General features: G+C 36.1%; 2 protein-coding genes across 2 annotated transcripts in view; both read right to left on the reverse strand.

The window, feature by feature from the left end:
* Nucleotides 1-15,522, reverse strand: part of LOC116778194 (sensory neuron membrane protein 2-like) — a 40,532-nt gene that overhangs the window by 14,191 nt on the left and 10,819 nt on the right. The window contains exons 5-7 of the mRNA XM_032672144.2: nucleotides 12,479-12,739; nucleotides 9,803-10,044; nucleotides 9,233-9,414 (exon numbers count right to left, since the gene is read on the reverse strand). Coding sequence (XP_032528035.1) covers nucleotides 9,233-9,414; nucleotides 9,803-10,044; nucleotides 12,479-12,739 — 685 coding nt within the window. The remainder of the gene's footprint in view (nucleotides 1-9,232; nucleotides 9,415-9,802; nucleotides 10,045-12,478; nucleotides 12,740-15,522) is intronic.
* LOC116778193 (mucin-2-like) lies at nucleotides 1,674-4,377 on the reverse strand. Its single transcript, XM_032672143.2, has one exon. It carries the CDS (start codon nucleotides 3,812-3,814, stop codon nucleotides 1,895-1,897), a length of 1,920 nt encoding a protein of 639 aa, XP_032528034.2. The 5' UTR covers nucleotides 3,815-4,377; the 3' UTR covers nucleotides 1,674-1,894.

A 15,522-nucleotide genomic window follows, 5' to 3' on the forward strand; every position in this document is an offset into this window, starting at 1 on the left:
CGATAAGAGGATTGCCAGGATTAGTTGATGGAGTGTTCTTTGTGCTGCGAGAGTTCGAAGACGATCGCTGTTCCGGTTCCAACTAGACTTTTTCCTGAGACTAGCTGGATTACGTCAGAGGGGAAATCAAATTGATGCTCCGGAGCCGGCTTACCTTTATGGATAAACTGTTATATATTTTTCAGAACAGAAATAAATGTTTGTTTTAATCAAGATTCTTTTTATAATTTAACGAAATAATGCAATTACAATGACATATGATTTTTACTTTAATTACACATAACAATATTATTATGCTCTTTGGAAAGCTTTCATTTAAACAGGTTCATCTTATGGCCGCCGAGTCAGACGGTAAGCAACGTTCAGGAATACTTTAATGTATTCTGTATTGTATTCGTTATTTCAACGAAACGTTTGCGTCTCTAGAGGTCCGTCGTCAAGTTCGTGTCTCAGTTTCGACGCTTGAGAGTCTAGAAACATTCAGTAGTAATAGTTTTATCTAACTATAAGTTACAAAGATAAGAGTTTTAGTTTATTATTAAGATTTAAAATGTACTCTCACGCGATACGTTGACAAAAATGGGTCACGTAGTTGATTGCATCTCCCTAAGTGCTAACCTTAGTAAAGTTTCGTTTGTCACACTTTATTTTATTTATGTTTGACATCTGCAGGCTTCGGAGACTCGGTTTTTCCAATTTAACATTTCACCGTTTCCGAAAAGGTTTACAGTGCTCTCGGCTAATTTGCGAGGACCAGCAGAAATGTTAGTAGAAGCTAATAAAAGAAGTCAAACACATTTGGCTTTTATATTTTCTTTTCTAATGGACCCTGACTTGTAGGAAATAAAACAGGCAACATTTTAACTTTTAATTACCTCACGCGGATGCAGATACATATGTATGTATGTATGTGTACATGTCTGGTTTTGACAGACGCTTCCTTGACATTAACTGTTTATTGATTAGATTCGTAGATTGTGTACATAATTTTTCTTACGAATACACCGACCTAGCTACCTACAGCGCGTACTGTTCACACACACAAGCCAGCAAGAAGACGACAACGGCCGGGGTGACGAGTCGATAATGTGTTATTATGTCATTGACAAACAAACCTGTCTCCGTCACGGCCCGTGTCTTGTGAATATTCATTTACGTATATTAACCTTAAAAACTACAACCGGTGAAGTATCGAAGGTGATAAACTCGCTTGCATCGAAGATTGATAAAATTTTCATTTAAAAGATATACCGAATCGTTTTAATAAATATCGTAAAGGCCAAATGGCGTCTTAGGAACCTCTAATTTTTCCTATACAACCGGTTTCGAGAACGTATCTTAAAATTAACATTTAATATCGTGTTTTGATATGTATTAAGCTCGAACATAAACACTGCAAGTGCAAAGTAACCGACGTCAGATGAGACGATGAGATGTACGCAGCTAAAGACGCCATACGTATCATAGGTTGTTAGTTGTTCTTACTCGTATATGCACACAAGTAATGCATTCGCTTTAGGATTCCGTTTCGCAAAGGCATAGCAGAGCAGGGATATATCAATTAGCATAGACACGTCTCAGGCGATGTTTACATGAATTTAAATTACCATTACATTGATCGTAACGATTTTAAACTGTTTATTATCCCTCAATTAAAAAACGAGAATTTTTTTTATTTGTAAAACTAAAATACATATGTAAATGACTTAATCCTACAAAGTATAATTAATTTTAAAATAACAAATGCGTTTTGGTTTAAGCTTAAATTAATCATATATTCATAAACGATACAACATTTATTTTTTAACATGGCTGATGGCAGTGTTCGATATTTCGTTTTTTGAATTTAAATTATAATTTGACTGTTTCTTTTAAACAGTATATTTTCTTTGGACTAACTCGGCGGCACGGGTGTCGTTCCACCGGAAAATATCCTCAATCTGTGAGGATTTGTTCTGAACGGAGTAAAGCTGAAAGGTTGAAAGGTCGGCCTTGTAGTTGGATTCAAGTACAAGTCAAATATGGACTGTGTGGAGCGCGTCTTCGATGTGACGGATGAAAGTTTTGTTGTTTGCGGAGTTGCGGCGAGCGAACTTGGGGAACTTGGGGAACCAAATATAGGTCCCTGAGTTGTCGGTTGACTGTAACGAGATTTTCCCCTTGATGAGAACTGTGGTTTTGTTACAGACGGCTGGCTGGTGACCGCCTCAAAGACGACTGTTGATGACACACTGCCGTTTGATTTATTTGTTACAGTTTCTTCTACTTGACTTGTCTTTTCAGTGCTCCTCTCATTTTTATTTTCTTTATTATCTATTTTAAATGACGGATTTGTGCCCAGTTTTGATAAATATACTGAACTATTGAATTGAAAATTTTGGCCTGCGCTTAACTTATTATTAAGACTAGTTGCTTGCGTGAAAGCCCAACTAGGAAAAGTAAAGTCGGGTCTCTTTGTAGTGATTTCGATTCTTCGGGCTTTATTTTCTTCTGGCTCGTGTCTTGATATAGCTGGTGTGGATGGATTCGTCGATGTAGTAGGAGATGAATAGAACCTAAAGCCGCGGGACCCTCCTCCCCTTCTTCTAGGCAGAGCGGAACTGGTTGTTTCGGGTGTTACTGTTGTCGAACGTTGTATAATACCGTTATTTCTTTCGCTCTCAATTTCACTTGTTGTTCGTGGAGTAGTTCCAGTAGCGGGTTTCACTGTAGTCGTTAGAGAAGCGTAATATTCATTATGATAAGTCAGTGACACGTCCTTAAAAGTTGGCGTCCGTTTATCACCAATTATTGGCATCGCTGTCGTTGAATTTGCTGTTGTTGATGATGTACTAAAAGAGTAATAATAACGGGAGTCAAAACGTTGTTCCGCGGTTTTCGAGATTTCTGGAGTCATAGTTGCTGATGAAGAAGTCGTTCGTATTGTTGTCGTGGCACGCTCGGTATGGGAATCAGTTTTTGGTGGCATCTCCTCTAGCTTCATCTTTCTTCTGCGGAACTGGTTTGACTCTATCCTCCTCGGTGACGGGGGTTTGATTCCTCTTAACGCAGGTTCGAGTGTTGTTGTTGGTCTGGGAGTGGTTGTAGTAGTGTATGTGGTCGCGGTGGGCGCAGTGACAAACTCGACGCGACCTTTTCTGTTTGTTACCGGTAGCTTGAGGTTGTCTATGCCATCTATTTTAAAGTTAATCCAGTTGAAAGGGCGCTTGTTATTGTTATAATATTCTCGTTCGAATTCTTCAAAGTAATTTCCTTTAAACAAAGAATTTATACTCAAGTAGTTCGGTAATGGACGGTTGTCGTAACTAGTGTCTACAAACTGGTGCGACGTAAAATTCAGGAAATCCGTTTTAGCGCGCCGCGGGTTGTCGTCGATCTTTTCTGAATAACTTTTAACGGAGTGATCACAATCCACTAAATACTTCTTTGGGTTGCTTCTGCAGTAATGCGGGTAAACCACCCAAGCCATGAATCCGTCTCCTTGCAGTCTCGTGTGCTCCTTGTATATCTGTAGAGCGCAGCGCACATCGTCTGTGATATCATCGTCTCTGAGAGCAGAACAGGGCAGTCCACAGGCCTTGCCTGGCCCACACCAGTACAACTCGCTTATCTGCAGCAGCCCGTGGTCACCACTGTTTGGATTCCGCGCCGTCGTATCGTAACGAGACTCGTGGAATGCGATGCACACCCACGTGGGTACGTGATCCCTCGGTACTCCCAGTCTCAGGAGATCGCGCGCCAGTTCACAGCGGTCGTAGATGCGAGCGCCGGTCAGTGCGATTAAAGTGCCCGTCAACAATGCCACGGCATACATATCGACGAGCGTTTGCGCATCCGAGTTCTGTGCACGCTATTTTACTTATGTCCCCCCCGCGACCCCCGCCGCGCACACCCGTCCCGACCCTGTCACACCCGTATTGTAACGGTAATATCAATTGCAGGTTAGGATGCCAATCATTTTGGAGCACGGTTAATAACTATCATTATGCGACACCTCACTCGAACACTAGCGACTGTCCCGCGGAAGGACGCTCGGCCACACAGACCAGAACCCCGTTTACCTTGAGTGACACGTGCGTGTCTCAGTAATGTTTTTACAAATGTGAGATATCAACTTAGTGATGAAGTAAATTTATTTCAAGATGATTCTCAGTATGGCGAAGGTCAAACCGAGGCACGTTAGTAAATATCAAAACTTGATCCTAATGTATATAATCACATTTCTGTACCCCGAATAGTCGAGTTGGTCTCGTCTACCAGCTTAACAGTGATGCATGTATATTTGTGTGTCAGGAGAAGGGGGGGCGACTTGTGGGTCAGTCGAAGGACGTCCACTGTTCCTCGCTCCGTGTCTTGTTATTACAGTAACAGGTCAAGAGGTGAGACATAGGCCTCTGACTCGTTTAGAGAGGATCACGATCTTTATTAAATAATAAATTATAATAGATAATTTGAAATTATTACTAGTTGTTTGCTAACGACAACTTTGAACTAACGACTGGTGATTTCACTATGGGGGTTTTAAAAGTACAATGAGCATTCTGAATAACTTAATAATTAATTTCATAATCAGCAAGAATTACTTTAACTAAGTATACGCCAGCCCTCATTAGGATGCATATTCCTATTTACTGGATGTCCCTGTTGATACTTTTTAGAATTGACATTTGTACAACTAGAATTCATAATTAAATTATCGACTTGATATGAAGGTATTTATTTTTCTTATTTCCTATAATTATGAATGAATTTCATTGGAATGAAAAATAAAATTATCTTTTAAACTTCAATAAATCCAAATATGTTGAGATGACAGCAGATTGTGATTCCTCACCTAATAATGATACGAGTTCATTATTTTTTTAGTAGATAACTTATGTCCTAATGTCCTATTTGACATCACTCATAAATATGAATATAATATAATCAATATTTTCTTCCTCGTCGATATAATGTATAATTAATTAAATTATACTCTTGTGGCGCTTACGTTCGTCTGTGTGTGTGTGTGTGTGTGTGTGGGTGAGGAGCTAGGGGGGGAAAGGTCAGATTTGAGGAATATATTTTTTTCAGATTTACTAATTATTTTTGCATTGCAGAAGTAAATTATCAAATACAATAACGAATTATATTCTCCTCTCTCAAGAAAATCAACCTGCTACGAGTTACGTATACACCGTCCGACTTTTAAAATAAGTGAAACCTTATAACCGCTACTTTTGTGTTTTTTATTACAAATTATTTACGACTTTTATTAAACAAGAGTTAATGAGCACGCGTTCGTATCCTTTTTTATTCTTACAATTTTATTATATAATTTGATTTTCCGACGTAGTAAACAGATTAAAGTATTAAAATCTCAGAAGAGCGTTAGTAAATAACAAGCCTTTCCTTGTAATATGTTTTAATTTAAAACCTACTTAAAACCACGAGTACCTATTTCGTAAGTAAAAGGTAAGCATATTGAGTTTCTTAATTGTCATGATACGTAGCATGTTGTTAAAGTCATTCTTGTTACTGACGGATGAAATAAAATATGACCTGTGACGATGGCAAAATTATTGTGCAGTTTAAAACGGGCGAGGGTTGTTCATGGACATGAATAGATTGATATATTTCATTGTTCTGCGAAATATAAAAAAATCCATTCTTTCAGAGACTGGTTTGATTGAAAGAGAACTGTGTAATTGTTATATGTCAACAAATATATTTATAACTCTGACTATATAAAAAATAAATCTACAAACACCATTAATCCGCTCGCCAGAAACATATCATCCCATTAAAGTTAATTAATTATTAACATATATAAACTTTTTGCTACGTTCTTTATTGGATCTTATTTATTCTGCCCGAACCGGTTTAAGTTTCGTCAAAAACAAAACTTTATATACTTAAATTAATTTATTATTAGTTGCATTAATTACATTGTGTTGTAAACCGATACTGTAGAGTGAACTTTGAAAACATCGGAAGATTTCTATATGTAAAACAGTTTGTTATTTTGGAAGACAAACAACAGTCGGTACTAGGTCGATACATAACTTGCCTTTAATTTATCGACGTTTTCATTTACTTACGGTCTTCCTTTGACAGAATCTCGTTTAGTAGTGACTAAAAAATATTAAATAAAAAGCTACGTTTCAAATTAGTTTTCTCGTGTTTGTGAGATGGGAAGTAGCAGAAAAATTAAAAACCAATATAAAAGTTATTAGCATGAACATGTGTATGAGTGTATGAAGTTAGAGTCGAGGCGGGATTCCCGGGAAACTTAATAATAGTGCGGTCTCTTTGTGTAACACAAAGGCTTTGATCCTACATAAAAATATATATGCACTTGTTAGGTGTGTGTGCGTACGTGCGTGTGTGTGTGTGCGTGTTGTCATTATAATTATTATCTATAATTAAGATGTATTCAAGATCATTATCTCTGCTCGGATGCTGTCAGAACCGACTGCGATGTCAATTTCAATTTCCATGTACATCTCTATCATTGTTATAATTAATTACCTCTAGATGTAACCGTATGATCGTTCAGATCACGCCACACCCCACTCCACAATTATTATGGCTGATCAAATACATTACCGCGTGTGACACTGCGTGCTTATTATATATTATATGTTAGGATTGTTTTATGTACGTTATTAATTATAATATTATGTTTGAAGGAGGCGGCGTTCTCACAGCTCGTTGTTTAGCTTCGTACGTAATGCATCATTCTATTGACGAGTTACATAGGAAATCTCTCAGGCGCTCACGGCACGGCGGAACAAGAAAACGAAGAACATCAATATTGTCGACTACTATTGATAGGTGTAGTTATATATTGTCACGAATAATATTTTATTTATCAGATAGGAGAAATGAATATTGAGTGCTCGAGAGGAGAAAGAATAGCCGTTGAAAAATAAAAAAAGGCTTAGAGTAAAAGCAACTAAAGAGGATAACAGAAATGTTCTGTAAAATTTTAAAATAGAATTTCGCAGGAAGATGTCTATGTCCGAGGAAAATGTTCGCTGTATAAAAATAATATTTTATCCTGAGGCAATTAACTATTTACATGTTGGTAAAAGACTGGCTCTTTCAAACAGCAAAGAGTTTTAGGGAAATATATTCATATAAAATTACTTAAAAATATACATTTTATAAAAGAACATTTACCGACCGACAGAAGTTTCTGAAGCGAAAAACAAATCCCCTTTAAAAGTAAACATATTTTATCATACTTCGTATTTCTCTTAAAAACATTCGCCAGTGGAAATCGTATTTCAGTAACTATTACGTTTATTTTTAAATATAAATAATAAAATATAAACAAAAATATTACGTAATATTGAACAGATTTGATAATGTTAACTGGTGTCGATCTAAACTAATACAATACACAGATGCCATTGAGATGTTCTAATATTAAGTAATAAATAATACTGATAATGTTATAATATATTTGTCTGTTTGTATGTGTGACGTGATAAGTCGTGAACCTTTTACTTTTCCTTTCTTGTCCCCATATTATTAATGTTCTATGATTATTAAAATACGACCTTTATATATAATTCAGTGTAGAAATACTTTCATAACGACATATTGAAAATAAAAAATGTAATACTAATTAATTATACTAAGATTATTCAATATATTTTGTGACATTCTTCGTATAACGACCGTTGAAATGTTACGAGAATTAGATATCTAAATTCAATATAGCATTCAGTTGTAGAGTAAAGCAAACCGAGTTCTGAGCGCTGAACTCAAAGTCTACGCGAACCCACCGATTCAATAGAGTTGTTTCGGAGCAGCAAGAAAACGATGACGGCGCGTCGACCGCTCCAAAGAGATATTAATCGACCAGCTCCTGCGGACGTCAAAGAGCTGTTTCTGTTTGTTCAGGGAGATATGACCGGACTGTTTGATTAAAAAGACCCACTTCGGATGCTTTGATACGTTCGAAATTTCAATTAAGAGAATGCAAGCAGCCGGTCGCTATAAACGAACACGCAAATGCCGTTTGACATTTATATATTGGCATAACATATGCGGTCGTTCCTTTAAACATGTTTGTTCAATATAATTTTCATCAAATGAAGTCCTGTATGTTAATATTCATTCTGGGAATTTTATGTCGTATCTAACTTTCATCTAGGGTTTCCATGGAACCGGCTTAATGTACATTTTGTAAGAAAATCTTTTAATACTGTAACTGTACTATTTTTAAAAATAGAATACCTTATTTAATGTATGTATATATATATATATATATATATGACGAGTAGCTCCCGTACGAATCATGTGCGTTGAATTTTATAAAAATGTAAAATGGCATATTGAGGCAGATTTCTATTCGATTTTCAGAATGCAGGATTTTTGAGACTTAAATATTATATGCGAGCGGAATTCAGCATTACATAGAATAGGAATTGTAGAAAATAATAATGTAACGTAGTATCTGTTATATTCGGTGAAGGTAGTTAGTTATTTGAGCATCTGGAGCAATCGCTAACAAAGTGCACTTACCGATGTTTAGGTTAGTTTACTGAGCATCAACTTATACATCTAAAGGCTACGGGTTTAATTTAAGTTATTAAACTAAGATGATCCAGGAAACCCTTCACAAGGAATAAAAGCTTTGAGGTAGTTTATATTTCATAAGATTAGTTAAGTTATAAACTTTGAAAAGCTACACTTTACTTACATTAATTTTCCGTAAACGCTACAAAGTAGTACAAATCAAAATAGTATTGTAAAAAACTAAGACTTAAGACTCTTATTACTTCAGCATTAAATTATATGATGAAATTTTAAACATGATTTAAGATAAATTTAAAATTTAATTTTTACGATTATCTTGCTTACTAAATGATGTTTACTATATATATATGTTTATAGGTTAAGTACATATATCGAGTAAATTCTATTCAAGTGAATTTCAATAGTATGATTGTAGTGTCAAGTCACATGCACCGACAAACTTCAAAGACAATAATGTTCGAGCAGGGCCCGCGCTCCCGCTCGATATTACTTACGGCTCAAGACTCCTTGCACCGGGTCACTGTACCGTGACTTTATTATGCTATACCAATAACATCACAAATTCATCTTTATTATATATACATTCTAATATGAAATTGTTCTTCTCGATTACAGTTTATTTATCAATTCCGATCTTATAGTTGACGCAACATTACGCATTACTAAAGGACATTAAGTCTACAATATAAAAAGTACTCACCGACGCAGCTGTACAGTTCCATGGCTCCCTTCTTGAGACAGCCGTCCTCCTTTGTGATGCCGGTAGTCGTGTTGAGGCAGAAGCAGCCAGCCTCGTTGTCCAGGAACCATTCGTTGGCCGAGAACCTAGCCACCGGTATGCCTTCATACTCGCTGTCGTACTGATACCTCAGCTCCGCAGACCTTTTAACAAACAGGACATCAAGGATCGTTTGAAGAGCTGGATCCAGCTCAGTTTGTATATGAAAGAGTATAGAGAAGTGCTCTATGTCGCCTTTGCTATTATTACTCTCTCGTTCTTAAAGCGGGACCTTTTAAGAGCTAAGTGTGTACCAGGTAAGTCGGTTGAGATAACCTTAATATAGTTTAGAGATAAACATCATATATAAATAACGATTTATTCACAAATACCTGTGACAGCTTTTACGTTTTAAATATTCGAAATATATATATTTATATTTACCGCAAGAGCGCTACTGAACTGGGTTGCAAAAAAATAAATTTATCCTTGATTAAACGCGGAGTTCATCTTATTTATAATATTGATCACTGTTAGATGTGATATTCTTACCTACAGATGTCGGTGTTCAAGGCGAACACGGGCGAGCTTCTGTCGACGAATGGAGGGAATACACCCGAGTCAGTCCCGTTGACCATGTTGCAGGTGCTGGGCGTGACGTCACCGCTGTCGTTCATCCAGTTCACCCAGTTGGTCAGGAAGGCTGAGTTGTTGTAAGACGCGATGATGCCCATCTGTCTAGGATCTTTCAGACCTCTCGACACCACATACTTTTCGCTAACGGTGTCGTTTTTCTGAAATTCATGCTAGTATATAGGCTGCTGATCGAACTAAACTCTTAGTTTCTATCAATAAATACAGTTCAAAATTAGTTCAGTTGAAATGTTGGCAGGATGGAGTGCGTTCGAACATGTGATAACCCTTTGTGACTATTCGTTCCCAACATAACCAGTGCGCCTGTCATATGTTAAGAAATACCTATAGCTTCACAAAGCCAAGGTAAACGCTATTACTTCGTTGTAATTACTTTGCGAGTGATTTGAGTTCTAATACACGAAATGTTTATATTTGAAATAGTTACGTTGAGGTGCTTAAAAGCTTTTCGCCCGGGACGTTATACACACAGCTGTAAAAAATATTTTCTAAGGTGAATGTTTTTCTTGATGAAACACAGTTTACCTCAATTCCCCAACGCCACCTCTGACGTCACGGAATAACAAGCATGGTCTAGATTGGATTCTACTTTACATTTCAAAACTTTTTTTAATTATTTCGCTTTCTCTGTTTAAGAAATATTATTTATATTATCCCAAGTGTCAATGTATGTTACTTTTACTGTCGAATATAGTTTGTCTGTTTATTATAATAATGTTTTGACTAGGTACCATGGTAATAAAGTTGAGATTACAAGAAAAATATTTTTTTAATGATACAAAAATAGGTCAGGTCCTGAAATATCACATACATTGAAAATGAAACTTCAATTTAAAATCCAATAATAAGTTACAGTTTCAATGGGATTTTTTGTGAATCTGTCATCGTCGAAGTTCTGCCTAATTGGATGCGCAGAGCAAGCAAACCTCAGAGGCATTCCTGTCATCCACTAACCAGATTGAAAGTCAAGTAGAGTGCGAGATGAGGAAACAAACAAACAGAGAGGAACCGGACAAGATTTACAAAAAAGCAGTTTCGTTTGTAAATATGTCTCTGAGAGGAACGTTTGAAATGTAAGCTTTTCTAACGTTTAGCTTAAAAAGAAGTAGACGAAAATATTCCTAGTGGAAGGTATATTCTGATAGATCTTATTTAAGTAGAACAGAAATTACTAAAATATATTTCCTATTGCGTTGTCAGCTCTGTTTCTGTCCATTAGTTTTTGTTGTTTTAGCGTTCGATTTATTTTTTATACCCAAGTATATTTTTAAAAAGAAAAATCAAACATACCAGTCGAGACGATTGTCTCAGTGAGATTTAAATTCCGTAACCTAGATTGATTACATTGATCCTATTATTTTATATATTACCAATATAAATAAATTAATATAAATTTGTCAATCTTAAATGTCTATTAACTTATTAATCTCTATTATATTGTTTAATTATACTTTATAAGTTTGTTCACAGTTATATTAGAAATACTGTAAGAGAGCAGAACTAAATCCAATTTAACTTTATCGTCAACTAAAAGCTGCAACATTGAGGGGAAAATGAAGTTTCTAATAACAAAAAAGTCGTTATCGACCTGTAGCGGAGGGCGCAGAAAAGAAACGCAGCGAATGTTATTGGAGTTAATAGTGTTTAGTTGCTTTCATATGTTCCGTCGTCAGATAAACATATTGTATTTCAAAGGAACAGTACTTTGTATTTTTTCTGTGAGAATACAAACACAGCCGAGATATGAAATTTCCATTTTAAAATATTCATATTTTGAACAGCGCAGTCTAGAGCTTCTTTGTTCCATTAGTTTCTGGGAGACGTTTAAATTATTTGCGAATGTTCGAAGGAGACAGTGTCAGCGTCAAAGAAGTTCCATCAGTCGGTTAACCAAAGTTCATACGAGTTGCATTAAATGGTTCCTCTCGGAAATGTTAATGAAGATACTAATGGCCTCTGTTTCGTTAAGTCTAACGAGAAGTTCGACTTGATCTCCTTGTAGTATTGTTTGAGAGCACTTCATAACGGAGTACTAGGTAGTAGCTACTTAAATACTTACAGAAGGTGCTTAGGAATTGTAATAGTTAATCTGCCGTTTCGAGGAATGTTCTTCGTTAGCGAGTGTAATATGTTTGTGCAATGGTGGAGTCTTAAATTTGTTACAGGCTTTGTGGTCTATAAAATGGCTGCACGTGACTTGTCTCATTAGTGATATATAACTCACATACAGACTTCCCGTTACTTTCGAAGCGTGAACTTCGCGAGAAGCGCTAAGGCATAGAACAAGCAAAGAAAATAAACCGACCGCGGCCTGTATCGGTATGAACATATTCTAATACATATTATTATATTATTCCCACGTACAGGAAACTCCTCTCATTGAAATTCACCAGAAGAAATTCATGACTATTACTAATTTAATGTTATTTAATTATATTTAACATATTTCGTAAAATATGATAGTAAAAAACGTTTCAGCGTGTCTATTACTGACTATTTAATCTGTTACGTTTTAACGGTCTAGTTTTTTAACAGAGACGATCAGACAGTCGAGTCGCTGTGTCAGGTACTCACATATTTGAGAACAGCGAACCGCAAGGAGCCGTCATCCAAAACCTCCAAGTTCCTCACGTTGGCGCCGATACTGGCGATCTGGCTGCAGACTATGAGTCCGATGAGGCCGGGGTCTTTACAGATGCTCACACCCTCGAACAGCAGGTCGCCCACCCGCACCGTCATTAATGGACCCGAGTGCTCGCCAAACACACCACTCAAAATATTATTCAGAAGAAACATCAGGCCTGGAAACAATCGCTCGGCCATCTGAAGTATGCTCTGCAATCACAAATAATATGGACCTATTACTAACTAAAATGATAAATCAGTTTAAATTGATATTATATTAAAAATGTTGGTTTTTTCCTTCATTAAAAATATGTCTTTAAGTTTTCTAAAAATAAATCTCCGGTTCTATTAAATTCAACGAGATGATAAATGGAACTTAAAACTATTTCCTTTTTATAATTAAAAAAAATATATATTAACGTATGACGGGACTATATATAATAATGTTTAAATTTCATGAAACAAATTAAACTTACCTATTTATATAATGAAGGCAGTAAAACTTTCAAAACGGAATGAAATGATATTTGAATTAGTCTAACGCTATATTAAAACAATGTGTTGCAAATCATCTCTACTGTATATATATATATATATATAGCATGTATGTATGAACGTATGTACATAGAGAGAGATTTGTATACTGTAGTGTTTAATCTGTAGTTGTGTGTTTGTTTACGTGGATAACTATTATGGCTTCATTATATTCTTGAGATGATATCATGGGCTTATAATGACCAAGTTGTGTGACGGGTACGGGACGGTACATTAACAGGTTAAAATTTAAATAATTATCATAAGCATAAAAGCTGTACTTTGTATAGTATTACGAGTTTGTCGGTCTGAATACCTATTCTATGAAGGATTAGCCAATTAGTTGCGATTGCAAGTCTCGAATCAATCTGTGCTACAGTCGTAGTGTGTTCTGCTAACGCACACTACAGTCGGCATCAGACCACAGCCTCCATACAACGTCATCGAGCTTGCACACCCACCGACAGCCGCCGCCCGTCACCCGACACCCGACGAGCGCTCACCCTCTCACCCTCTCACCCTCTCGCCCACTCAACCACTCACCCACCACCCACCGCCCGCCCCCCGGTCGCCCACCTCGCACAGCACTCCTACCTCACTAAGCCGCTGCTCGCGTACATGTTTATTATTCGATAATATAACATTAAATTATATTTCAGATATTCGAATTATTTTCAATTTATATAGAGTATAGACATTGAGCAACCCTCCACCATTGCTCCGTTTAAAGACCATGGGATTCTATGATTCACGTGTCGGCAATTATCAACTAATTATTGGATATATATTTATTTATACAGTCGGTGTTCGGTTCTCTTGTAACGTGTTAAAATATATGTATTTATATATAAATAAGAATTCTTCATATTTTAATACCATTAGAACATAAATTCTACACTTAAATTATATGAAATGAATTTATTACGGAAATCATGTACCGGGAATTCCGCTGTGAGTCGCAAAGGAGCATATTCAGTCACTCACTACTTACTGATTTTATATTCTATTTGACATTTTAAACTATAATTTCAATTTCATAGAATATTGAAAGCAGAGTCCTGCTTATCGAAGGCAATTTTAAAAGTGTAATTGAAGTATATTGAAAGGCAAAATTCTCTCTTTTGATTCAAACTATCGGAAGGCTTCGAATCGTGTTTGATGAACGTCCCGATATTACTCAGCAGCAGCGGTCCGGGCGAGCTGATGGTGTTTTGTTGGTATTGACAGTTCAGATCATAATGAGAACTGGTGACCAAACTTTAGACTCTGTTCAGTATATCTGAGTTCGCTCGACTATGTGTTAATATTCGCTTCGAAGACACCAAGTTATAACTCATTAAACTGTTTGGAGTATTTTTATATAATTGGTTGTTTGTGTTCGTGTTCCGCATAATCCCAAGCGTCGGCTCGTCAGCATAATTCTAGATTATTATTCACTATGTCATGTAAGAGTATAGTCTACGTAGTTCGTAACCTATAAACGCTTCGAACACAGAAACAGAAGCAGTATCAAAATTTTATATTGTAAAGGTCAAAGTTCAACTTGATGTTGTCGTTGAAATGGAAACTATTAAAGCTATAAAAAAATATAAAACGTCTCAATGCGATGTTCAGCTGAGCCTGTTTGCTATGCTTCAATCATATATCTACATCGATAATCTCGTATTCGGTGATTTAGGAATGATAAACTGGAAACTATCCGTATTTAACTTAGAGATACAAACTCATGGTAAGCTTACTTTATCCTAGAAATGCTCTATGTATGTACACAGCGCCCACTCTATATATATATACATATATTATATAGCTGTATACAAAATGTACACATATAAGCGTCTGTATATTCAAACGTATAAAGCAGTTGTGTAACGATCGAAACAACATTAATAGCTTTTCACCTGCACTGATAATATCATTTGTAAATTTTGACGAGATAAATTGTTTTACTGGTCGTATTAACCCTGGGTTATATAAGTAATTGAGAGTTAACTACAAGAATGATGACAATGACAATGTACCTACACGTCGATCCAAACTCGTCACACATTAGCTAATAATTTATTCAAGACAAAATTAACTTCATAATGCCTTAATTAATTTTTTTCTTATTATGGATATCGGAGCGTTGTTTCCGAGACGGTTTCTAAATTTATAATAACCTGTTAGTTAGGTCAACCGTCAACGTACACGTTGTTAAAGACCGTGTCAAAAGTTATGTAAAGTTTTAAGTTTGCTTACAAGCGAACAGAACAACGTGATCGCCGCGCCGTCTGAAAGACATTACAATAGAGCTATTATTATAAAATATCAGAGAGCTTTTAGCAAGTCGCAGCTTAGGTGGCTGAACCTGTTGCTACGTTGTTTTAGTATTTGCTGGAACTTTGTCTGTACAGATTCAATCTTTAAACAATGCTTTGTTAACAGACGGTCAGCTTCATTGCAGTTTCCTCCCACGTTTT

The sequence above is a fragment of the Danaus plexippus genome, chromosome Z (assembly GCF_018135715.1).
Source record: "Danaus plexippus chromosome Z, MEX_DaPlex, whole genome shotgun sequence".
Taxonomy (NCBI): Eukaryota; Metazoa; Arthropoda; class Insecta; order Lepidoptera; family Nymphalidae; genus Danaus; species Danaus plexippus.